Below are 26,903 nucleotides of genomic sequence, written 5' to 3' on the forward strand. Positions count from 1 at the left end.
CAGTTCACCTAATAGATTTCTTATCCACATGATTTCAGCAACCTCATGAGACATCACTCTATATTCTGCTTCAGCACTAGATTTAGCCACCACACTTTGTTTTTTACTTCTCCATGTGACCAGGTTTCCTCCTACAAAGGCACAATACCCACTGGTAGACTTTCGGTCATCAATTGCTCTTGCCCAATCAGCATCAGTAGATACTTCCACCTTTAAGTGGCCATGTTTCTGGAACAACAAACCAGCTTCGGGAAACTTCTTGAGGTATCTAAGGATCCTCTCTGTAGCTTCAAAGTGAGTTGTCCTAGGATTGTGCATGAACTGACTAAGGACACCCACTGCATAAGCAATATCAAGCCTGGTCATAGACAAATACAAGAGTCTCCCTACGACTTTCTGGAACTTCTTCACATCTTTCAAAAACTCTCCCTGACCGTCTCTCAGCTGATGATTAGATTCAATTGGTGAGTCAATTGGTTTTACCCCCAACTTGCCTGTATCTTCTAGTAGATCTAGCACATATTTCCTTTGGGAAATAAAGATGCCCTTGTGAGAGCGGGCAACTTCAATTCCAACGAAATAATGTAAGGGGCCTAGATCTTTCACCTCAAATTGGGTGGCTAAGAATTTTTTTAGTCTTCGTATTTCAGCCTCCCAATCTCTTGTGATCACCATGTCATCCACATGGACAATTAGAGCTGCAATTTTTCCTTCACCTCTTTTCACAAATAGAGTGTGATCTGACTGGCATTGTTTGAACCCCATTTGTTGAACTGCTAAGTGGAACTTACTAAACCAAGCTCGAGGTGATTGTTTCAACCCATATAAAGATTTTTTTAACCTGCACACCTTTTGTTCACTGCCTTTGGCACAAAAACCTAGAGGTTGGGTCATGTACACTTCCTCTTCCAAGTCACCATTCAAGAAAGCATTTTTGATGTCCAATTGGTGAAGTTCTCATTCAAGATTTGCTGCCAATGAAAGAAGAATCTTGATAGAGTTCATCTTGGCTACTGGAGCAAAAGTCTCTGCATAGTCCATTCCATATACTTGTGTAAAACCTCTTGCTACCAGTCTATCCTTGTACCTTACAACAGTTCCATCAGCCTTGTGTTTCACTGTGAACACCCACTTGCAACCCACTGGTTCCTTCCCTTCGGGAAGATCCACCAACTCCCATTCTTAGGAACAGAGATATTGTCCACAGAAGAGAGGAATGCACAGAATGAAGGTGAAATGTGATTATAGGACACAAAATTAGTGGTACAAGATCTAACACCCTTTCTCTTAGCAATAGGAATATCAAGATCATTGATGACAGGGGAATCAACATTGAGAGCAACAAGCATATCAATAGCAACAAGTGTACCTGGCTTATGAGACGGATCTGCCTCTAGCGAATCCGATGATGTTGGTTGTATAGTGCCAGGTTCCACGGCTCTTGAACTCTGCTGGCTTTTATGGCGACGATGAAAGACCCAAAATGGAGGAGGATCGGGTAAAGGAGGTAGTTGAGTTTGAGCCGCCTGCTTCTCCTCAACCCTACTCTCCCCCCGAGGAGAAACCGAGAAGAAAGGTCGATTCTCAAAGAAGGATACATCAATGGAGACATAGTACTTGCGAGAGGTAGGACCGTAGCAATGATACCCCTTTTGAGATAAAGGGTAACCAAGGAAAACACAAGGAATAGCCCCAGGATCAAGCTTACCTCGAGTAGGGGACAAGTTATGGACAAAGCAACCACACCCAAAAACACGCATTGGAATGTGGACAACGGAGCTGTAGGAAACAAAAGCTGATGTGGGGCCTTATACTCTAGTAACCGAGATGGCATACGGTTGATGATGTATGTAGCACACAAAACTGCATCCATCCAAAAACGTTTTGGCACATTCATATGAACTAATAAGCCACAAGCTACTTCGAGAAGGTGACAGTTCTTTCGTTCAGCAACACCGTTTTGGTGGGGTGTCCTGGCACAAGAGCTTCGTTGAAGTGACCTACTCGAAGCAAAAAACTCCATGAGATCACTATGGAAGTATTCCTTCGCATTGTTCGACTGGAAGATATGGATTTCAGTTTGGAATTGAGTGAACACCATGCGTTGAAAGTCTTTCACAATTTTTGGCACTTCATCTCTAGATTGCATAGGTTAAACCCAAGTGTATCTAGAGTAATCATCAATCAAGGTAATGAAGTACTTATATCCAGCCTAAGTGGGTAGAGTAACAGGGCCCCAAACATCAGAATAAACAATATGAAATGGAAATTCAGATCTTTTATTTCTCAAAGGTAAAGAACTTTTACAATGTTTACTCAATTGACATGTCTGACACTGTAACTGACTCACTGACAAGGACTCAAACAACTTTGGGAACATAACTTTTAATGACTCAAAAGAAAGATGACCAAGACGACTATGCCATAAATAGGCTTGACTCTCACTGGACAAACTCATGGATTCTGTAGCTACAAGACCAGCTTTATTCTCCAACACGTAGAGACCATCCACCATGCTTCCTCTACCAATCATCTTCCCCGAGGCCAAATCCTGAAACACACATGAAGATGGAAAAAAAGTGACAGAACAGTTCAAGGAGTGAGTTATACTACTAATGAACAACAAATTTACAGGTAATTTCGGAACATGCAGTACATTAGAAAGGGTAAGGCTGAGTGGGAGAGGTATGGTACCTTGGCCAGCTATGGTAGAGAAAGAACCATCAGCTAGTCTCACCTTATTTCTCCTAGAGAGAAGGTTATATGTCTGAAATAAATTTGACTTACCGGTCATGTGGTTTGAGGCTTCAGAGTCAATAACCCAAGGAGAACTAATGGTATGTGATGACACATGGAAGGCAGTGGCAACATTTCCTGATGTAGACGCGAAAGAGGTAGAGGGAGTAGGACCATAATCCATCTGGCGGAGAGCCCTACCATACAATTCCAAATGGTCACGAAAGGAGTTGATAATTTTTTCCTTAGGGTCAGAACTGGGATGCCTCTCCTGAGTTACCAATGGGCTAGTCTCTAGAGACGCCATATTAGCTGAGTTATACTTTTTCTAATTCTGCTGACTTGGTTTCTTGCCTTAATCATGTGTTGACTTCTTGCCCAAATCTTGTGCCCATTTAGGTTTTCCATGGAGATCCCAACATGTATCTCTAGTGTGTCTTGTCTTCTGGCAGTGAGTGCACCAAAGTTTACACTTATCTTCTGTTCTCTTCTGAGAGTCACCTTTCTTAAAAGCACTTCCGACATTTGTATCTAAATTTTCCCGGACGACTAGGGCAACTGACTCCCCCTCTACACAATTCATCACACTTCTTCTACTCTCTTCTGACTGCACTAAGGCGTACACCTCCTGAACTGATGGCAAGTCTTTATTACCCAAGATCTGCACCCTGATGGACTCATATGAAGGGTTTAGTCCTAGGAGGAAGGCAAAGACCCGTTGCTGAGATACAATGCCTTTGCATCTTCATCACACTTCCAATTCACATTCTGGTAGTGATCAAGTTCTTTCCATATCGATGTCAAATCAGAATAGTACATCGAGAGACTCCTCTCCCCCTGCTTGCAAGTAGAGGATTCAGCTTGCAGTTGGTATATCTTGGCATAGTGTCTCTGCTCTGAATAGATGGACTTTGCTTGTTCCCATATCTCAGAAGCAGTTCCAGTCCACATAAAAGTCTTCCTTGTGGCAGCATGGAAACCAAGAGCCATGACATCACCATACTATTCTCTTGGTTCCACCTATCATATTCAGCACTTCCGTACTTTGGTTTCTTCACTCTCCCATTGATGTATCCTATTTTCCCCCTAGCAGTGATGTAGAGTTCTATTCCCCTAGACCACTCAAGGTAGTTCAGACCATCAAAGGGAATAACAGCCATGGGGAAATTCATATCCATTCCCCCACTCACTCCATTGTGGCTCCCTGAAATCTCTGAAGTAGCAGAATTCTCAGATGACATGGTAAACACAAAGTTTTTTTATCTAAACTCTCAACTTAGGATCCCTCCTTATATCGACAAAAGCTCCACACACAACAATTCAGTTCTGGACTTAATCTGAGCACAAAAAACAGCACCAATTTCCAAAGAAGAACTATGACGAGACTGATTTTCAGATCTGCATGAAGAACAGTCCCAACCTATTGGTTTTCCAGTAAGTTCCACCACAGCATTAATCAATAAGAGGGATCCTAACACACATGAAATCAGACTAACGAGCAGAGAAAACAGGTCATCTATGACTTACAGTCACCTTTTCATAGGTACAGGATCGCACGATCCAACAAATAAAAAAAATAACCCTCACAAAAGTCTGCCGACATTCGGTGGTTTGGATTCATTTATTCTCCACTTGGTACACGAGCAAGGAAAGAAATAAAAGAAGAAAGAAAACGTTAGGGTTGTACCAGTTGCAGATCTGGTTTGATCAGCCCAGATTCAGTCCTCTGTTCCGCCCAGATTCAGGAACTTGAAGAGAAAAAACTTGGTCGCCCAGATTCAATAGCCTTGCTCTGATACCATCTTGGCAATAAATCCGATTGAAATACGAGGAAGTAGAGAAGAGAAGGGAAGAAGAGAGAAAAGAAGAAGAAAGGAAGAAGAAAAGGTTTGGAGCAATAGAACAGTGCTAGCGGCGCCAGCTTCTATTATATTATATAGGGTGGCAGAAATAAGAAGGGAAAAGACTCTTGTGCCCCTGCTGGAAGTGAGTACTACAATAACAGAAATAACAGAAAATAAAAAACGCTTTAACTAGCCAAACAGACCCTAACACAAATAACTAAATTATTTCAACAGGAGGGGTAGAATGGATATGGGCCTAACATTTGGCTTTTTTTTTTGGCACATTGTGGCCGCTTTCAGACTTGAACCTGCTTTTTCATGCTTGTCAGCCCAAGCAATGGCCCCTAACTGAATTTACTTAATTTCCACAAAAGGAAACTTGATTTAGTATTTGTTTTGATAGTATAGAAAAAAATGCATATTTGGCAGTAAAATCTTACATGGTAGTTTTTCATATAAAAGATGTTTAGGTTTGCATGATAAATAAATGAGATAAAAAAGCATGTTGAGTAGAGCAATTATTCCTTCATGACTTCTTATTTTTGCTTTTTGGTACAAATTTATTTGTTGCAGATCTACTCAGAGATAATTATGATGCACAGAGAATCATCTAACCCAGAATTGCAGAATGTTGATAAGATGCACTTTTTATTGGCCACTGTATATGAATCTGCTCGTCTTCTGCCAGCAGGACCGCTGCTTCAAAGATGTTCTCTGAAACACGGTACTAATTTAACAAGGGTGAATGGACATTCTTCACCCATTTATGGATTTTACCTCATTGCATCATGGAATTGTTATTGGTTGAATTGAAAGTTTCATGAAGTAACATCTCGTGGAAAATTTCCTTTGAATGCTCTTTTCTGTTTTCCACTTCAAGGACACTTATACTGAGGATGCTGTTCCAGTTCGTTCTTATGAATTGAAATCTTACCATTTCCATATCAATAAAAAAAACCTTTTCCATCATTATGATGATAATTTCTGACCCTCTGTGTCCTCCATATTTCATCCTTAAAGTGTAGAACTTCTGTTCTTCCCCCTTTCCTCTCTAACTAATTTTAGGATCCTAGTTCAAGCTTGTACCATACAATCAGTCAATTTTATCTACTTGAAACGTGTGGAATTAACTTCTCATCTCTCTTTGATATGGGAGAATGGTTGAAAAACTTGGGTTTTGATACTGAATTCTTAGAGTCGAGTTCTTCCTAGGCTTATTATCTAGCTTAAAAGGTCAACTGACAAGTTTATGCTTAGAAAGTCTTTTGGGTCTCATTGTCACTCAGTAATGTACCAATGTTTTTAAACAATAGCTGGTGTTTTTTTTTTTTATTTGTGTTTTCATTTTGGTTTTTTTTTTGGAGAAAGAATAAGTTCAAATATTCTAGTGTTTGGTGCTCCATCCCATCCAGATGGTCCGAATAACTACTGCTAATCTTCACACTTTCTTCCAAGGACTCCACTACAGTCCTAGGGAAAACCCAATTTAGGGAATTAAGAAAGGCCAGATATTCCTGCTGCAAGGATAGTGGATTAAAGTGGTCAGCAGACTTCCCTCGGTAGTTGCAGAATGTACAGCCAGTGTTAGGGATGTCTGTCTATTTTTATAAGATTGTCTTTTGCCAGACAATTGTTTAGCATAGTCATCCAAACTATAAAGTCTTTGAAGGTATACTGATTTTGAACAACCTTACAAGGAAAGCTCCTCCTACTAGAGATAACCATTTTTCTAACCAGAGACTTGATGGAGAAGGTGCCTAACTTCTCCCAATTCCAGAACAACTTATTAGGCATACCAGCATGGGGCGAGTAACTCTGAAACTTAGTAAAAGGGTTCCCACCTTTTCAAGTTCCCAGTTATGGACATTTACCATTTTACCCAAAGTTTGGGAACCGTTATACCTTGTCGTTCACCATCTCATAGCACCTTAACTGAGAGTGGCCACTAAGCAAAAAAGTTCCTAGGTATGTATCCAGTTTACCCCTTCCAAGACCTAGATAACTGACATTGGGTAATTGCCTTCTGTAAATGTTGGGTGGGCTCCTGGTTGGAAAGGAATTGAGAAATCCTTCTACTCTTTCATTTGGGGTAAATGATATAAGCCAAGTGATGGTTCATATTTGGAAACTGGATAGTTCTCTGGTTATCTGTTTGATTGGCGGTCTAGTTAGGTATTACAGCACATTGGGTATTGAGGCAGACTCAGGCAGAGCGGCATTTCATTTTGTTAAACCATTGAAGACGGAAGACCAAACTCCAAAGTTCTAATATTGTTAAAACCATTATTGTCTTCCCTTTTTCTCATCTCTTCTTAACATTTAGTGCCTACAAGCCATGATTCATGAACAAGCTACAAATATATAATATTGATAAAAGAACTGCAAATATATAATAAAAAACAAACAGTAGCTTCAGTTCTAGTTTTTCTGAAAAAAACAAAAAGTAGCTTCACTTATAGTTTATCGAACCACAATGTGTCTTTCCTTTGGTTTTGTTTGATTACCAACCACATACTAGCATCGTGGCTGTCTGTTACCCCTGTGTTTTGTAATCAGAACATGTTTATGATGCTTAATTCTGCCAATCTATGGGAGCTTTGATCAGTCCCTTTGGGGCTTTTTGTATCAAGAGCTTCCCTTTTATTGTATGTTTCTTTCATCTTGAATAAATTTACCTTACCTTTTTTTTTTTCAAAAAAAAAAAAAGAAATACTAGTATCAATTCCTGCCATAGTTGTCGAGGTGTAAAGGTGATTGTAGGCAGCAATGGAGCAGCTTGTTGCATACTCATTTAGGCACCTAGGTGTTGCCTAGGAGAAGGCATTTTATTATGAATCATCATCATCATCCAACCCTTATCCCAACTATAAGTGGTTGGCATATAGTATTTTACAATATAAAAACTAAATTATAGGTTGTTAGTTCCTTGATTTTATATACCAATCAGCATGCACTAAATCAGAGAAGCAATAATGCTCTTTACTAATGACATTTACTTTCCTATCAAAACATGGCAAATTATCATATCTAGAAGATTAATCATTGTAAATCTACTAATTTCAATATTTCAAATATCACACTGTAACGAAATAATTATTTGATAGAGCAATTTTATGTCAAATTAGCAACTTAATAAAGCTACAATTTTATATTAATAAAATTTTAGATAGAGAATACTATAAAGAGAAAAAGAACAAGGAATGGAGCCCCTATTTTTAATGTAATAGTGTTGTTTTAGAAAATAGAACAAACCTCTTTTATTTTTCCTCTCTCTCTCTCTCTTTCTCACTGTCTTTATTGTGGACCTTGAAGTTTTATTAATAATGGTAAAAGATATTAGGCGCAATGAGGAATGGCCATTTTGTTGGGCTAGCTTTCTCTACCTAACCCTACCCATATTTGCCTATATATCTCTACATACAACTTTCATTGGTTACTGCACAAAATAGCTGTTCCCTAATTATCCCTCTTGAGCAGATGAGTCAGTCAAATATTTTGCTGATCTAGGTACCCAAACAACTGAAACAACAAATTGCCTTGCTAAATGCTTAGTTTCCCTTAGAGCCTGTGTTGCCATGTTTCTTTGTTTTTTTTTTTCCTTTAAACAGCCCGCAACAGTCTTGTAATCTCCTGCACCACTAGGTTTCTCATGTTTAGCCCTTTTTCCCAACCCCAATCCCTATAAAACAGCCAAGGCCTCAGCCCTTTAGAATCCCCATGGTCTATGGAGCCTGAATATTTTGCAATTACCTCCCCTTGGCAGTCCCTAAATACACCTCCAATACCTGAAATGCCTGGGTTGCCTAAGCAGCATCCACCAAAATTGAACTTCACTTCATCTACAGCTGGTGGTTTAAAAACCTTTGTGTAATTTTCCTTGATGGTGAAGAATGAGCTACAAAATGCATCCTCTTAGGATATTATCCATTGTAATCTGCTAACAAATTTTATGTTTTAATCCAGTGTACCACGTATTGCAATGTTTTCTATGATTGCTTCCTTGGACATTATCCTCTCATTAAGTATTCTTTCATTATCCTCTTCCCAAAAGAGTCCAAAAGATACCATCCAAGTGCATCTCCACAAAATCTTTCCCTTTTTCTTTGGTGGGTCAAGGAAAGAAGTCAAGAAAATGCTCCTCACATATCCTAGTGGGGACCATCTACAACCAAAGAGAGTGAGAAATTATTCCTTATGCTGGAGGCGAATAGGCAAGAAATTAGCAGATGGGATGTGAATTTCCCACTTGCATTACAAGGAAAGCACTTGTGAGGTGAAAGACACTGATTAGACCTCCTTTTCTGCAATATCTCACAGGTGTTGATTTTCATATTATATACCTCCCGGCAAAAAAGTCTAGATGGAGCTAACAAGAAATGGATGTACAGGAAGTGACTGAAAGGCCAAGTCAAGAAGGAAGCGCAAGAAAAAGTGCCCAAGGGAGAAAGGGATCAAATTCTTGATTTGGGTTTTGAGTGATCTAGAAGGTTAAGAAGAAGTTCATCGATTTGAGCATGTTCAAACTCCCTCAAACCTCTCCCAAATCCCAGATCCCAAGAATGGCCAGTAATTGAGGGAGAAGCCAAATGGAAAATAGGCAAAAGCTTGTTCTGGGATATCTGAGTACATGGTATGAAACTGATCCTTAAGTGGTCTATCCCTCCACCGAAGATCCTCTCAGAACTTATCTGGCAATAGTGTCATAAGAATATGCTGAAAGAAGAGATGACATAAGAAAGACATGGCTTTCCAAGTAGAGGAGAGCAATGCCCTATTAGCCACCTCACCATCCCAATCATTAACAGCCCAGGCATGTATGCTAGCAATAACTTTGTGCAACATATTATTTTTGCTCCAGAGGAAATTTCTAAAGCCACTTAGCAAGTGAAGCAAAATTCCTTTGCACCACCCTTTCCTACTCCTGACCCTCCTTTTTTTCCTACCTTTGCACATTCTTTCCTAGTTGATGAGATAATCTCTCTAGGACTCTCCAGGCTCTCATAGGAAGTCCCTTATTAACTTCTCTAGCCTTTTAGCAACTGATACTGGTACCCAGTTAAAGACCGACAGGTAGTATTAGGAAGACAATTGTGTGGGACCTATCTGTACTAACAGATGGAGGCTAATGGCACAATATTCAAATGACTCAATAGGTAATTATAGAGGACTCTTTGTGGTCAGTGGCCCGTTTAGGAGGTATGGAGAAAAATATGGTGGCTAGGTCTTGTGAGGAAAGTAAGCTGTATTAGGAATTAAGGAGAAAGACATCGGTGGGTCCCCAAGAAATTTAATCATCATCGACATCGCCTTCTTGGTTTCTGGTTACTGTTGTTGTTGTTATTGTTAGGACAGTATACCCCTTCCAAGACCCCAGAATAAGTGGGACCAACATTTGGTAATGGCCTTCTTTTATTAGTATTGTTATTCTTTCACCTGGTGTTTGTGGTAGAGTTGGGATTGGTTTAAAAATACATTCTCATATAGAGCCTGGGAAAAATTAACTTTAACTTCGTTTGAGTAATTCTGATAAGCAGATAACATTCAAATGGATCCTAACATTGAGAATCCAATTATAGAAATTTTTTCATTGGAGGATAATTTTTCTCCATATGTCAAGGAAAAGTTTTGTTTAATGAACTTGATTAGGAGAAAAGGAACTTATGTGTAGGTTATGTTTATAAAATGAGCTGGATTTTGTACTGTGATTTAGACAATTGTCCTCATCTCTAATTGGAAACAGATTTTTTTTTTTAAATTAGTTATTGAAGAAACAAACTGATTTCTGAATTGTTTTAACATTCTAAAAAATCCATTTAGTTGAACCATTGTATGAAAATGCAGGGAAGTTTTGTATTGGGCACAACTGTAACTTATTGCTTTTGTTTTCTTCTTTAGCGGAGAGATTGCAGTTCGTGCCTCTCCAAGGGCTGCTTATGTGCTAATATTTCCAAATTAATAAAAGGTTCTATTTATTTATCAAAAAAAAAAAAAGAAAATGCAGGTAAGCCCAAGCAGAAAAATTGAAATGATTTCACACTTGTCTCCAAAGTTCTCACTTGATATTTGTTTTGTTGTACTTTCTAAAATTGTATATTTTTTTTCAAGCATCCTTATAATGCTTTACTGCTTTACCAGATTTTCATACTTGTTCTGTTGCTTTTTTATGGTTACTGATTCTTCTGTGATTTCTTCCAAGACCTCAAGCTTAAAACAGGTATTACTGTACCAGCTGGCACAATTCTGGTTGTCCCTGTCCAATTAGTGCAGATAGATGATTCTTGTTGGGGAAGTGATGCTAGCCAGTTTAATCCATATCGTTTCTTGTCCAAGGTGGTGAAGACTGGTGATTCAATGCCTAAAATGCCATGCACAGGTCTTGAACTTGCATCCTGGCAAGTTAGAATTAATTTAGCATTATGAAATTACAGAAAATAAAAGAAAGAAAAAAAAGAAAAGAAAATATTGCTTTTATTACCTCATCTTTCAGTAAGAGTTCTCATGCTCGATATTTCAAGTATAGGCTCAAACTGATTCTATTGATTTGCTTAAGCTATGCATTACTTAAAGTAAATTTCAATGCCCATGTTATGTGTCACCTTCCAATGTATGTGTATACAAGGGCAGAGGCCTGAGGCTGGGAGCATGGCTCCCCCATTAAAACTTTGGAAGTCTCTACAAATATGTTAATTGTAAGCTATGTATTACTTAAACCACAATGCCAGAGGTTGGGGAGCATGTCCCCTCACCAAAATTTTGGAAGTCTCTACTAACATGTTAATTAACTTATATAATGGCCCCATAACACTGGGTGAATAAGGTGGCAACTGGCAACCTTCTTTCTTCTCATGATTATGATCTTCTGTAGTCTCACAGCAGAAGCTTTAACTGCCATTATTGGGTTGTGGCTATCATAGCTATAAAACATGATCATGAGAGTTAACATGTTCCATTTATGGCTAATCTTGTTTTCATCTGCAGGAGCTGCTAAGGATCTTGCTGGTGCAGGAGATGGCTCGTTTGTTGTAAATGACCCAAATGCAAATGAAGCATTTCTTCCTTTTGGTTCTGGTGCACGTGTTTGTGTTGGACAGAAATTAGCAATCCGTGGAATTTCAACATTATTTACATCTCTGCTTGAACAATATGAGGTTATGCTCCTCACTTGATTGTTACTTTTTATTTATTTCTCCAATCTGTTTTCTTGTCACAATTCCATTCATCACCCAGTTACTGCACTTTTTATTGAAGTTCACTTATTTTTATATGAGAGATTCTCTAAATGCAGTTTTTGATTTTTGGAAAAACATATGTAACTCATGCTGATTATTTTAAGGTCATTATGTTTTAAGATAATTGAAAGAAAGAATTAGTTCAGGAAGCAAAATGCAGAAGTATGTCCAAGGAGTAGATTGTTCATTTTAGGCTATGTCAACATAATGGCTTGCTGGCCCATTGACTAGGGATGCAAATGGACCGGATCGGATTCGAATCAGGGTATATTTGAATCCGATCCAACACTGTTCATGATCGGATCTGATTTGATCCGACTTGTTTTCTTTAAAACATAATAAATTATTAAAAGAAAAATAAAACATACCAATTTAAATAAAGAAAAAACAAAAAAATACAAGTATTTTTAATTATTTTGATCATATATATACATGTTTTTATAAAAAATAAATAATATAACAAATTTATAAAAGTAAAATATAAATAATATATTTATAAATAAATAAATAACATATATATATGTACTATATATATATTTATAAATATATAACACATCGGATCGGATCTCCTTGGATCGGATAGGGAGGGGGATTCGAGTCCGGTTCGAAGATCCGACCAGGGGGTGATCCGAATTTGACCAAATAGGATTGGATCGGATCATGATTTGATCCATTTGTACCCCTACCATTGACACTGGGTTTTCTTGTATAGGTCAATTTGTGAGAACAATCTAAAGGGTAGGGCTGTTCAAAGAATGTCAAAAACCGACCAGACCGGCCTGACTCGATTTGTCGTGGTCGGTTTTGGTTTAGAAATATGCATAACCCGACTGATCGGTTCGGTTACAGGTTATAATTTTGTAAACCGAAGTAAACTGACCTGAACCGACCATATGAATGATGCTCTCATGTCCCAGTTCCATCTTTTTAAACCTGCTTCAAAGAAGGAGGCCCAATTCTTGTTTGTCCCCAAATTGGTGTTCTCTCTGCAAGGTTGATGGGGAAACTGGCCACCACCTTGTGGTTACTTGCCTGTTTGCTAAATCTATTTGGGAATGGGCTTTCTCCCTTTTTAGGTGTAATTGGAACCCCCCTTTGAATGTGAAAAGTTTATTCTCTTCGTCCTTTTTCAGTTGGCCACAGAAAAGAAGGGAGGATTATGTGGAGATGCATCAGGGCAGCAGTTTGTTGGTCCTTATGGGAAGAAAGGAACTCTTGTATATTTTGAGACAAGGAAAGAACAGCTGAGAGCTTAACAGATTTGATACAACTTAGGGTGGTTCACTGGCTAAAATCGTTGGACCTTTTTACAGACTTTTCCATGACTGACTTGCTGAGAAATTGGAAAGAGATAGCAAACTCTGCTCAAGTTAAGAGGATTTCTAGCCCCATGTGGACTTCCCCACCCTCTGGATTCATACAACTGAACTTGGATGGGAATAGTTTTGGAAATCCAAGGCTGTCTGGGATTGGGGTTATCTTTAGGAATGAGGAAGGGTCTATTCTGGCCTTGTATTCAGGCCCAATTGGAGAAGGGGACTCCTTCAGGGCTGAGATCTTTGTGGTTTTTGAAGGAATCCAAAGAGCAAGGCAATTGAACATTAGAAGATTGGTCCTTGAAGGTGATTTGGAGGTGGTGGTTAGATGGCTAAAGGAAGACAATAGTACCGTATGGAGATATAGCAATGAAAGGAAGAAGTTCAAATGGTTTTCTAGGGACATTGAGGTGAAGTATAGCTGGGTGAAAAGAAATGCCAACTCATTTGCTGATGGGTTAGCTAAGCAAGAGGTGAATAGGGTGTCTCTGTTTTGGGCTAATTTCTAATTTTCTTTTTTGTAATTTGTTGATATGGAGTTAAGTCATTTTACCTCCCCTATATCTTGTTATTGCTTCCATCTATTTTAACGAAGGCGATTGTTATTGATAAAAAAAAAGACAGAAAAGACAAAAGTCTTTTTATTAGCTAACATGAAAGAGCATGGAAGTATGAAGTCAAATCTGAAATCTTAGGCCTAGCCCTCGGGTATGGTAGGCAAGTCTAAACTTTTAAATGCTAATTGGACAGTAATAACTTGATGGATTGACTCTACATCTATTATGTATTATTTTACTACTTTTTCTTCTTCTATTACATCTAATATGTTTTATTTTTTTACTACTTTTTCTTATATTACTGTGTTTTGAATTAAGTTGATTTGTATATGAAATGACCAGAAACAAATAAAATTTCTTGGGTTATGGGCTTAAGTCCTATCAATAACAATAAGAGGAGGTAGGAGGTCTCACTTCGGTTGAACCGAACAAACTGACCAACCGATAGTTTCTATTGCAAGTCGGTTTTTTTATTTCTTTCAGTCGGTTTCAATTGATTTAGTAGTCAACCTGATATAGTTGGTTTGGTTGGCAAAAATATGTACAACCGAACCGAACCGACCCGTGTACAGCCCTACTATAAAAGGAAGAAAGTTTTCTTTGCTTCTCATTCTTTTATTTTCCTGTTAACTTCTTTTTTTTTTTTTTTAATTTTTTCATGATGAGGATAGCATGTGTGTTTCTGATGTTGAGCATGTTGTGGCAGGGATAGAAGTTTATTAGTAATCTTTGTTTTCAATGGGGATGGAGATGATGACATGCATGCTTTAGATGTTATTCTGAGCTCCTAAAACTCTGCATTATTTTTTCCAATAAAAATATATAGACAGATATTTCAACACTCTTTTGCCATGAGAAATTTATGTAAAAAATTAGAAACTCCTGAGGGTTATGAACCTGGGAATAACTTAAGAAACTAAAAGTAATAGAACTTGATCAGCATATTGAATAGGGTACTTAGAACCACATCTGTGTCCCAGATTGTTAGAATCACAGGGTCTTATTGATATGTCTGGTAACGGTGTCCACATCAGTGCTGCATCGAGTTCGGATATCTCACATGATGCAGTGGCCAAAAGAGATTGCATATAGGCACCTGGATTCAACATGAAGCAGTCTATTTACAAAACTGGATAGGGATCGGGAAGGAGTTGGAAGAAGTTGAGATATTAGCTAAAGAGGACGTGGTCATAATGGAGAGGAGAGGGTCGTAATAATGGTTCAATTCATATAGATGCCTGAGAATAATGTGCCTAGTAGTAGGAAAAGCCAAAAAGCTTCTAAAGGAAGGGAGAGGAATAGAAGAGGATGGTAAAGCAGAAGAATAGAGGCTTTTGCCAGCTGCTTTTTGGTTGGTTTTCATTGTAGTTTTATCGGTTTGTTAATGTTCTCTTGAATGTTTCCCACTGTCTTCCCTTTTGGCAGTTGGCTGCCTCTATTGGGGGCAAGAAGTGTTTCTATTGCAGGCAGCTTTTTATAATCCCATTGGTAGTCTACTGGGCTCATGCCTAAGGCCCCATTATGAGGCTGGGATAGGCCTGGGCAATATCAACTGAAGTCCAGGCCAGTTTAAGTTAGAAACTTAGAATGCATTTGGCATGGGGCTGGGACATTGCAAACCTGTGCTTAGAAAAAGGAAAGAATCACCTAGCATTTATTTATTTATTTTTAATGAGTCACCTAGCTTTTATATTTAAATTGATATATATATATATATATATATATATTAGCAGAATGCTTCTTTTTATATGTAATGAGATCAAAGAGATTTTATTAAAAATTTGCGAGAAAAGGTGCAATAAATAAAGACAAAAGCATAGAAACAAAAACCTCATGCCTGACAGCAATCCAGTACTTCAATATACCCCAAACCAGTATTGTTATCTAGTTAGGACGCTATGAATCACATTGTTAATAACTTTTTCCAACCCCATTTCTAAGGAAACAACTAGATCATTTGTAGATTTCCTAACTAAGTTGAATGAAATGTTATCCTTGGCTGCCAGATCTCTAGCCTCTGGCATGAAGTTTCTATGTTAATAATATGTTCTTATTACTTAATAGCTATTTTTCATGCAAGTACATAATGCAAGTAGCACATGTATACGTATCTATATGTGCACATTTGTTGTGTCTCTTTGCAGGTTCTAATGCCACTACAGTAAACAGAAAATTTATCTATAAAATAATAAAAAATAATAGAACATTCAACAGAGAACTTTTTACCTTGAAAATTTGGGGTTATGATACAATTCCAATGAAAATGCTTGAGAAATAGGGAAAGGCAGAAAAGAGTGGCATTTACTTGAGTGGGCTCTTTTGAATTATAGTGGGTACAGTTTGCACAATCTTGTTACATATGATAAATGATCAAACCTGATTCTCTGCTTATCCATTATTGTTTTCAACATTTGGTTTACAGAAGAAAAAATGGATAGATTACAAAATTATTTGTAAAGTAGGAAGTGTAGTTCCTAATTGCTCTGTATTCACATCTTGGTTTGTAGGTACGACTTCAGCCAGGTACAGATAATGACCCAAAGCCAACAATGAACAATTGTGTTCTTCAGCTTCTTCCTAGTCCAAAGATCATCTTTGTGAGAAGAACCAAAGTGAGGAAGTGAGGAGAGAAGACATCCGTACGGAAATAACTCTCATTTCCTTTTTTTACTGGTACTTCCAGGATATGTAGTGGACAGGCATCTTGTTTTCACTCTTTTTAGTGGAGAAAGGGGGAATGTTTCATCTCTATGTTTTTTATTCATGTTTTTCCTTCCTGTTTTTAATGGCTCCAGTGCTGTCTAGTCATGATTTTCATGTTCTTTGAAGCACTTGAAAGCTGTTACTGCAGAGGAGCTGTGTTAATTCCTCCTTTATCTTTGTTGTAACTGTTTTTTTCTCCCAAGGGAGTTTATGTAATTTTGTGGTGCTCATCAAGACAAGTAGACAATTGTATTGTGTTATTGATATCAAGTGCTGTATGCTATTGTAGTGTTGTTGGTCTTCTACATGTTTATACTTGCCCTTACCCCTCGCATCACATGGCTGTCCAAATCTGAAGATAACATAACAGTATGTGTATTTAATCCAAGAAGTCATCCATAGAATGCACCAAATACCGTGTCTCATGGATATAGACATGGGAGTTGGAATCCTACATGTGTCCAAGAATCTCATTTGGTGAGATGGGAAAACATGGATTCCTGCACAAGGGGGTTCGAAATGTTGCCTGTCACCTAAAAAATTGAAACCACTAACCAATCATCCTTGATGAAACTAATGAAGGGTTAAATGTAAAATTAGGTTTATGGATAAGTGCATCAGAAAAAAAAAATTAAAAATAAAGACAAACTGAATATATACAATGTAAATTTAATAATTTGATTGCAACCTTGTATGATTAAATCAATTAAGATTTCATTCTAATTCCATTTCCATGTACTAGTTTCGTTGATTGAACAATGCAGACGACAAATTCTTTCAATTACAAACCATCCGATGTATGGTTTTTCACTACACGAGTCTTTAACCTATGTTCCATAACTAATTTTTAAATAAATTTCATGACCACCTTTAACTTTGGGTCCTCAACTTTAAATCAATACAAACAAATTTGAACAACAGCTAATTTGAACCTTCGAATTTGGAAGCAACCAATATTTTATTTCGTCCCAATGCCAAATAACATCTTTGGTTTAGATTTATAAATAAAATGGTATATACGATCCATGCACATGTTAAAGGGACTATAGAAGAGTTGGGGGCAAATAGAAAACGACTTGGATGGAAGTAATAAGAAATGATTAAAATGACATTGGCGAGTAGCAAATGATTTAAATGCCCATAATTTAACAAATGATATTGGCGAGTAGCAAAACACCCCCATATAGTTAAGACAAGGCTTAGATAATGATTTTACAGTTATTTCACCTCAGCTCCTTCTGCATTCTCTTTTATCGACCTCAAAATATTGTATTGTTTTGTTTTGTTTTAAAATATGAAGGAATTAATTGGCTCGTGTTTGGATTTGTGTAGCCAACGATTTGTATCTATAGGTCCCATGGGCCATGACCAACTCATCCACACCCCTTCTCTTGAGTCCACTTAATGCTCCTTTTCCAAGATGGAGAATAAAATAATAAATCTATTCCTTGCACTTTGGAGAAGAACTTTGGCTGATTTCAAAAGGAATGGAAGTTTGTCACCAATTATCCTCTGAATATCATTTACACAGTTGGCTTGTTAACAAACCATAAGCCCAGACAACTCTGTTGAACAAACAGAACCCTTTCTGGGTGATAAGTTGCAGAAGAAAATGTGGACTAAGAAGAAAATTTGGGATTATTTGGAAGGTTGGGCCATGAGTTCACTGAGTAACGTTTTATGCCCTGTTGAACCTCAAAACCCGATCTAGCTGCAGGGCTGCATGTTGCTAAAACAACAGTAATACTAAACCCAGGTTGGCTTAGGACTTACAACAAACAAAAAAAGTCGGATCGAGTTGGACTAACAACAGACAGTAAGTCTGATACAAACAAAATACCTTTTTATCTAAACATGTGCTTTTAATTAGATTATTTCTTTCAATAAACAGATGTGTTAATTACAAGCAGTTGGTAGGGTTAGCTCCTCACATGGGAAGGCAGAACAGATAGACTGAAATTTCTGAAGATAAAATAAGAATGCATGAACTTAAATATTAAACAAGAGAGAGAGAGAGAGAGAGAGAGATGGAAATAAAGTAAGAATTAATGTATACTGTCAATAACAAGCCAAAAAATTACAGATTATCAATCAGACCAGAGAACAAGTATTTTTCTTTATTTACACTTCTTCATAATTGGAAATAGATCCTTCCACCCCTTTTGCTGCATTGACGCCATTGGAGAGACCCATTAGAGCACTTGGCTCTCTTTCTCAGAACTGCATATCAAGTAATACACTCCAACACCAAAGCAATGGCGCCCAGTGCAGCAATGACCCAGCATAAGCGTACTTCCAATTGTGCCCAACACCTAAAATTTCCAATCCTTTGAACACATTGACAATGCTCAACACAATGGTGCTGTACCTGCAGACATGGTGATATATGTTCCATAAGAATCGGTACCTGTGATCTTTCTTTAGCCGCAGATTCAATGCAAATGCCTGAAGCGCTCCAAGGCAAAATAGAGCAATGCCGATGTTCCTGTGGGTGTTGTACTGAATTCCAGGGGACTTTCTCCCAAGTATGAGGCTGCTAGCCCATCCTCCAACACCAATGATGTAGGCTGAAATTTGGAAGCTGAGATGCAGGTAAAACCAGAGCGGATCTGCCGACTTAAACACCTTCATGTACCTCGTTATCATGGCGCCCATGGGCATTATGGTACCCCATGTCACTGCATTCACGACTCCATGAACTATCTTCCATAGCTCTCTTGTATCCCTTCCTCTGGTCATGATTGTCTGGCCTGATGAGAAATTCAGGGTGCCCATTTATCTGAGGTTGTCTCCAGAGAAAGAACGAGGCCCGGATCTGTCGTCCAGAAGCGGGCCCTCTTGCCAAACCTGGTTCACACTGGTTGTGTTGCCTGGAAGCTCCAGAGTTGCGAAGATCACCATCTTCAGCTGAGTTGTGTTGTCTCCAAACTGTGCTGAGATGTTCTACACCGGAAAGGTAAGATTACCCGGCTTCAGCTGAGTCCCGTAACTGGTTATGGGAGAGGTATAAGCCACAACCTTGCTATCACTACACTGGTAAGCAACGATCGCCTGAGAGCCAGCCGTTCTGGTGGAAGTTGGGTTGATGGCCCAAGCAAACCATCTTGAATATGTAGTGCCAGTGTGCCGATAAGCAATCTCAATCATCGGTGAAGATGGATTATAGTTCCAGTGAATAAAGGAACTCAAAACGGAAATATCGTTCCAGGAACGAAAGACTCTGTTACCAGAGAAAGTGTAACTTGTACATGATGGCAAAGCAGAGGATGAAAGGAACAGAGAAAACAAGAGAAAGAGAAACAACACCGGTCCTAGTGTTATATTCATCCTTCTGAACCTGTGTAATAGCTAAAGCCCGAAGAATTCAAAATGTAGGAACTGGGTAAGAGAAAAAGCTAGAAGAAAAAGTATGAAACCGCCCAGAAAGACAAGTGTTAATTCAATTTGCAACCACCGAAAGCAATGGCAATGGCACCGTGTTGGATTATTTTTGGTAAAATCTCAGTCTTAACCGCGTTAATGTTCAACTCGAACCCGTTAAAATCGATGCAACGTGAAAATAGAAACCAGATTCCTATTTGAATTTGGAGACTTGGATTGCAGACCGCCTTCATTCTCATCTCTATATAACCATAGCTCACCTACTCGAATAATCTCACTATCTTTCCAATCGAGAAACTCATTTCGATTAGCATTTTCTGTGAGACAATTTCCGTAGAGAATCTCATCTTTTGTTTTCTGTTCAGATTTTCTGTCTACTTTCATAGTTCTTTTTCTAGTTTTTTCTCTTACCCTGTTACCCATTCCGTAGATTTTGAATTGCAGGCTTAACAAGTTATTACAGAGAGGTTTCAGAATGATGAATATAGCTTTAAGACCGACGTGTTTTCTCTCTCTTGCTTTCTCTTTCTTTCATGTTCTGCTCAGTCTTCGTGTTCAACTTACACTTTCTCCGGTAACCGAGTCTTCACTTCATGCAACGATCTTCCCGTTTTGAACTCCTTCCTTCACTGGAACTACGAACAATCTTCACAGAGGATTGAGGTTGCATATCGGCACACCGGGACTACGACTTATGGTTTGCTTGGGCCATCAACCCAACTTCCACCGGCATGGCTGGCTCTCAGGCGTTCGTTGCTTACCGGCATAATGATGGCAAGGTTATAGCTTACACCTCTCCCATAACCAGTTACGGGACTCAGTTGCAGCAGGGAAATCTCAGCTTTCCAGTCTACAACATCTCTGCACAGTTTACGGACAATGAGATGGTGATTTTCGCAACTCTGGATCTTCAGGCAACACAACCAGTCTGAAACAGGTTTGGCAAGAGGGCCCACTTCTGGACAACAGACCTGGGCCTCATTCTTTCTTTGGAGACAATTTCAGATCAATGGGTAGCCTGAATTTCTCAAAAGCCAAACAATCATGAGGAGAGGAAGGGATTCAAGAGAGGTAAGGAAGATAGTTCATGGAGTTGTAAATGCAGTGACATGTGGCACCATGATGCCCATGCGCGCCATGATAGCTAGGTACATGAAGGTTTTTCAGTCTGCAGACCCACTTTGTTTTTACTTGCATGTTAGCTGCCAGATTTCAGCCTACATCATTGGTGTTGGAGGATGGGTGAGCAGCCTCGTACTTGGGAGCAAATCTCCTGGAATTCAGTACAGCGCCCACAGGTACATCGGCATTATTCTGCTTTGCCTTGCAATGCTTCAGGCATTTGCGCTGAAGCTGCGGCCAAAGAAGGATCATAGGTACCGATTCTTATGGAACATATACCACCATGTGTGCGGGTACAGCACCATTGTGTTGAGCATTGTCAATGTGTTCAAAGGATTAGAGATTTCGGGTGCTGGTCAAAAGTGGAAGTTTGCTTACGCTGGTGTCATTGCTACATTGGGCGCCATTGCTTTGGGGTTGGAGTGTATTACTTGGTATACAGTTTTGAGAAGGAGGGCCAAGTGCTCTGATGAGTCTCTCAATAACACCAAAGTGGCAAAACGCGTGGAAGGATTTATGTCTAATTCTGAAGATGTGTAAATAGAGAAGAGGAAGGCTTGTTTGTTATATGTATGTGCAAAGAACACAGTATATGTTAAATGCTTTTATTTGGTTTCCAATACAAAATTCATTTATTCTTTTATTTTGAACATTCTCTATCAAATCATTCTCTCTCTTTATTGTTTGGTATTTTCATTCATCTTTTAATTTGGGAAATTTCAATTCCGCTTCCCCGCTTTCCCATGTTTGAGAATTAAGCTCGACCACAGGATTTTATCTCCTCCACCCTCTAAAACTAAAATTCTTTTTTTTTTTCTTTTTTGGTAAACCTGTTTCTTCATTAAATACAACCACACAGAAAAAACACAGAAAGACAGAGGAGCTGACAAGGACGGTCAATTAAGTCATCCTTAAAAACCTGAGGAAAACATGAAGGAGAACGATCATCCAACTGAACATTAGACTTGAAACCCATCATAGCAAGGTTATGGGAGGGATCCTAGTCCCTCCCAATTCCCCAGATGTCTGGGACTGACATTGGGTAATTGCGTTTAGTAAGTGGTGGGTGGGATCCTAGTCTGGTTACATCGATTAGTGTTATTGGAAAGGAATTGAGGAATCCTTCTACACTTTCGTTTCAGGTAGAGATGGTTCATATTTGGAAACTGGATAGTTCTCTAATTAGCTGTTTGACTAGCATATCTGGTCAGGTTTAAAGAACATGGGTATTGAGGTAGAGCAGCATTTCATTTTGTTTAACGACAAGTCCTAATCTTGTTAGACCATTACTATCTTCCCTTTTTCTCATCTCTTCTCAATATTTAGTGCCTACAAACCATGATTCATGAACAATTAAAATTCAGTAAATTAGAAGATACTGACTCCCCACATAGGGGAGTTAGGACATCTCTGTAAAATATGGGGAAAATATACATCTGAACATACATACAAATCTCTTGAAAGTAACTTGTAAATGTGAATTCCTTCAATATATTTGAGAACTTGAATTAGTTCATCTACAGCATTTAGCAAGTTGGACAAAGAAGTTAGGGGTCAAGTTTGTTTAGCTATATGAAGTCATACTTTATGTACTGAATACTAATGGAACCACATGGTATGTACAACAACTTCATCGAGATTTAAGGATTACAAGATAGATCATGGTCAGAATCTGCAAATTGTTTGTTTTGAGATAAAGGGTGAGAAAAACGGGAAGTACAGAGTGAATTATGGTCTTCGGATGGATGGAGAACAAAGATGCAGGACCTTGAAGACTTCAATAGACGATCAGAGAAGCCATTGCTTTGGCATCCATTCTGAATTGCTCATTCAGGTGGGTTCATTGTTCATCTAACTTGATAGTGGACACTTTAGCCTAATCTGGAGTGAAGAGGGAACATTTTTTATGGGTAATACTGGCTTGGGATTGCTGTAAATCTGACTTAGATGAAATTTTTTGTTTCTTGGATTTCTTTATATTCTTGTGGATGCATTGAGTTTCTGAATTAATACAATTACTCATTATTGATCAACAAAAGAAAAAGGCAAAGTTGCAAAGGCAGTATTACCTTGGTATGTACCACTGGTATCCATCATATCAACTTCCAAAAATTGTGACAGGGGATTTTGTGATAAATGACATTTGATTACATAAGCAATTTAAAAATATATTGAAAATAAGAAAAGCAGAGTGTGAACTCCTTATTGTATGTATATTTTCTTGTAATTATATATGAGTGCCAAATGCCAAGGGTTCTTGCTGACTTCAGGTTGGGGCATTATCAAACTGTTATAAGAAGTGTCATACCATGTATCAAGTGCCAAGTGTCAGCACACTGCCCAAGGGATGTGTCATTGTTTGCTAGATTTTTCTGATGCCAAGATTCAATCAAGGAAGAGGAGCAAGGGCCACTTGTCTTCCAAAATACTTGATGAAGTGGTTCTGAACTTTGACTGAGAACTTAATGAAGAAAGTTGGAGACTGGTTCTGGCTGGTTGTGACAAAAGACCAAAATAATTTTGTCATGTCTTTTTTTATTGTAAAAGTGTGATTTTATTGATTGTAATAAAGAATGCTGTATACAGTGGGATTTGCTTCGTCGTTAGGGTGTAATGCACAACCTAACCCCTTTCTTCACTTTAAGATGTGGCTTTACATACAATCTTCACTAATTACTAAACAGTTTCCCAGTTTATACCCTTATCTTACAAGTTAATCACCTAAACTATTTACAGATCTAGAAATCCAATTGACACTTACAATTCTGTTCCTAGGTGTTTGATTTCCATTAAGATGTGCCAAAAGGTAGAAAAATGACCCAATGGAATCATACCTAAGGTATCTACAATGAAAAGATAGCAACATCCCTGAAAATGAGATATGCAGTTGAGCTTGTAGCTGGACAAAGGAAATGTTGGGAGTATAATTATAAGAAATTTTGAAATCCATCTATCAGGTACAATGTAATAAGGACACTCCATTATTGGAATTTCACATGTCAGATTCCATGTCATTTTCATGACTGAGCACATGCAGACACTCCCATTATAAAGTATGTTGACATGTTCTAGAGCAGCTTTTCTTTAGATAATTTTGGAAGAAAACAATGATAGAATTTTCAATGGAAATAACTGATCCAAGGAAGCTATTATCTAGAGCATTTCAATCAAAATGGAACAATGAATAAAGACTAGAGATCTTTGCCCTCCTTTCCTTGGAAAACACCCTTAGAGGGTGGTAATGCATAGTTGCACCCCCCACAACTAGGCATAATAGCTATCTGCAACAGCAGCCACCAGCTGAAGATAAAGATCAATTACGATGGATGTAGCTTGGGAAATCTGGGACCTTCAGGTGTACGAGGAACCATAAGAGAGAGTTTTAGCACCACCTTATCTGTTTTTTTCAGGGTTCATTAAGCATGGTGACTCCACAAGAGCTGAATTGTTAGTGATTAGACATTAGAGAGAGAGAGAGAGAGAGAGAGAGAGAGAGAGAGAGAGAGAGAGAGAGAGAGATTTGAGCTATGTCCATTAACATTTTTTATCAGTAACTATCAAAAATTTCATTGTAATTTAAACAGTGTATGCAAGTTTACAAGAGAAGGCTTGTATACCAGCACTTGCTGTCTACCCAAAAAAAAGTCTTGCATCAGGTTCCCCTGGTAACCACACCCAATACATTTCTGTTCAATTTACCCCTTGCCTTGTTAAACCCTCAACCATACCATAAGCACTTCTAGGAACCCAATGAAAGATGACATTCAATTCTTCTACTAATGATTCCCTTAAAGTGAATCTGTATTTCCAAGTTTCTTGTGCATTCTCTGTCCGTTAACATTTTTTTTGAGAAACATGTACTATTTGAAATAATTATACCAATATATCCGACTTATAGGCTTTTTGAAGTCATGTAAGACACTTCCTTTTAGTGTTAGAGAGATGCATTGTCCTAGTTAAATAGTTCAGTTCTGAAGTCTGGGATTATATTAGAGAGGCTAGAGCTCTGCCTGAAACCTCTCCTTAAACCCAGATCCCAAGAACGGCCAGTAATTGAGGGAGAAGCCAAATGGAAAAGAGGCAAAAGCTTGTTAATGGATATTTCAGTAAATGGTAGGAAACCAATCATTAAATGGTCTATGCCTCTCCATCAAATATTCTCTCAGCAGTTATCCAGCAATAGAGACACAACAAACGTGCTGAAAGAAGAGGAGATAAGAAAGATATGGCTTTCCTAGGAGAGGAGAGCGATGCTCTATTAGCCACCTCACCACTCCAATCATTAACAGCCTAGCCATGTATGATAGAAATTGTTTTTCTCCAGAGGAAATCTCCAAGGCCACTTTGCAAGTGAAGCAGAACTCCTCTGCATCACCTTTCCTACCTCTAATCCTCCTCCTCTCTTACCTTTGCACATTATTTCCTAGTTGATGAGATGACCTCTCTTGGACTCTCCAAGATCCATAAAAAGTCCCTCATTAACTCCTCTAGCCTCTTACTCTTAGCAAGTGATACAGGTACCCAGTACCATAAGGAAAACAATTGTGTTGGCCCTATATGTACTAACAGATGTAGGTCAATGGCATAATATGCCAAATGAGTGGTGCAAAGTGTATCTGTGAAGGGTACAAGAAAATACTTCTAAGGGAGTAAACTGTGATAGGAATTAAGGAGATGTGGCCCTTTTAGGATATTTAGGAGATGTGGAGAAAAATACTGCTAAGTATTCCAAGGAAAGTAAGCTGTAATAGAAAGGCAGTGCTTAGTCCCCAAGAATTATGATCGTCATCAATGTCACCTCCTTGGTTTCTGCTTATTGTTGTTGTTATTATTGTTAGGGCCATATCCAGTGTACTGGACCCCTCCCAGGACCCCAAATAACTGGGACCAACATTTGGTAATGGCCTTTTTTTATTAGTATTTTTATTCTTTCACTTGATAATTGTGGTAGAGTCAGGACTTACTTTTTTTTTAAACAAAGGTACCTTTTATTGAAGACAGAATAAGGAGTACATGAGACGATGTATTGAAGCCTAGAGCAGCTTGGAAAAATTACAAAGGCAAACAATTGTCACTAAACAAGAAATCTCTAAAGACCCCTGATTTTGCTTGGCTATCAGCAACAGTGTTTTGCTCCTGGGAAAAATTAACTTTAACTTTGTTTGAGTAGTTCTGATTAACAGATAACATTCAAATGGATCCTAACATTGAGAATCCTTATAGAAGTTTTTTCTTTAGGCTCCGTTTGTTTGCGATACAAAAGCTGAACCGGGGTATTTATGTACCCCGGTTTGCGTTTGTGAGCGTTTGTTTGAAACGTAAAAAAGTAATGATTATCAGAGTAAAAATGTATTTTCTGACACTTTTGTACTCTGGGAAGAGAGCATTACTGTACCTATTTTTTGGATACAATTTTGTGTTCTTTTGATAATTAACTTTTTGACCAAAGTTAATGCAATGGAGCATAAGATAGTTGGAGCATTTAATGATGGGCCCACACTTTTGCACCAATTTCAAACAAACAAGGTGAATTCAAAAATGGCTTAAGATGTGAACCGTGTTTGCATTCATGAACCGAAAAATGAGTAAATATGTAGTGTACATATTTGCGTTTACATTGCAACCAAACACAGCCTTAGGTTCAGTTTGGGAAGAGTGCAAATACAAATATGTTCAGTGCAAACCTTGTATATAGTATTTCTAAACTTTGTATTTGTACTGTGCATATTTGTATTTGCAGTCTTCCCAAACTGAACCTTAGAGGATAATTTTTATCCATAATTTAAGAAAAATATTTGCTTAATGAACTTGATTAGGAGAGAAGGAACTTATATGTACCTTATTTATATAAAATGAGTTGCTTTCAATTTTTTTTTTTTTTTTGACTTAATTTTGTACTGTGATCTAGACTCTTGTCCTCACTTCCAATATCTAATTGGAAATAGAATTATTTTTAAATTGGTTTATAAGACACACATCGATTTGTAAATTGTTTTTACAATCTAAAAAATCCTT

The 26,903-nt window shown here is 38.1% G+C and overlaps 1 protein-coding gene and 2 pseudogenes across 1 annotated transcript in view; 2 read left to right on the forward strand and 1 right to left on the reverse strand.

The window, feature by feature from the left end:
* Window positions 1-16,690, forward strand: part of LOC148845464 (cytochrome P450 78A5-like) — a 29,247-nt gene extending 12,557 nt beyond the window's left edge. The window contains exons 4-7 of the mRNA XM_088954960.1: window positions 5,154-5,304; window positions 10,777-10,953; window positions 11,559-11,728; window positions 16,190-16,690. Of these exons, the coding sequence (XP_088811086.1) occupies window positions 5,154-5,304; window positions 10,777-10,953; window positions 11,559-11,728; window positions 16,190-16,306 (615 nt within the window). The 3' untranslated portion in view covers window positions 16,307-16,690. The remainder of the gene's footprint in view (window positions 1-5,153; window positions 5,305-10,776; window positions 10,954-11,558; window positions 11,729-16,189) is intronic.
* A 1,721-nt stretch (window positions 16,691-18,411) lies between these two features.
* On the reverse strand, window positions 18,412-19,712 carry LOC148845465 (cytochrome b561 and DOMON domain-containing protein At5g47530 pseudogene; annotated as a pseudogene).
* Window positions 19,713-20,031: 319 nt separating this feature from the next.
* Window positions 20,032-21,563, forward strand: LOC148845466 (cytochrome b561 and DOMON domain-containing protein At5g47530 pseudogene; annotated as a pseudogene).
* The last annotated feature ends 5,340 nt before the right edge of the window (window positions 21,564-26,903 follow it).

Source organism: Nelumbo lutea, chromosome 7, assembly GCF_056320005.1.
Source record: "Nelumbo lutea isolate HS-2025 chromosome 7, American lotus-T2T, whole genome shotgun sequence".
NCBI classification, from domain to species: Eukaryota; Viridiplantae; Streptophyta; class Magnoliopsida; order Proteales; family Nelumbonaceae; genus Nelumbo; species Nelumbo lutea.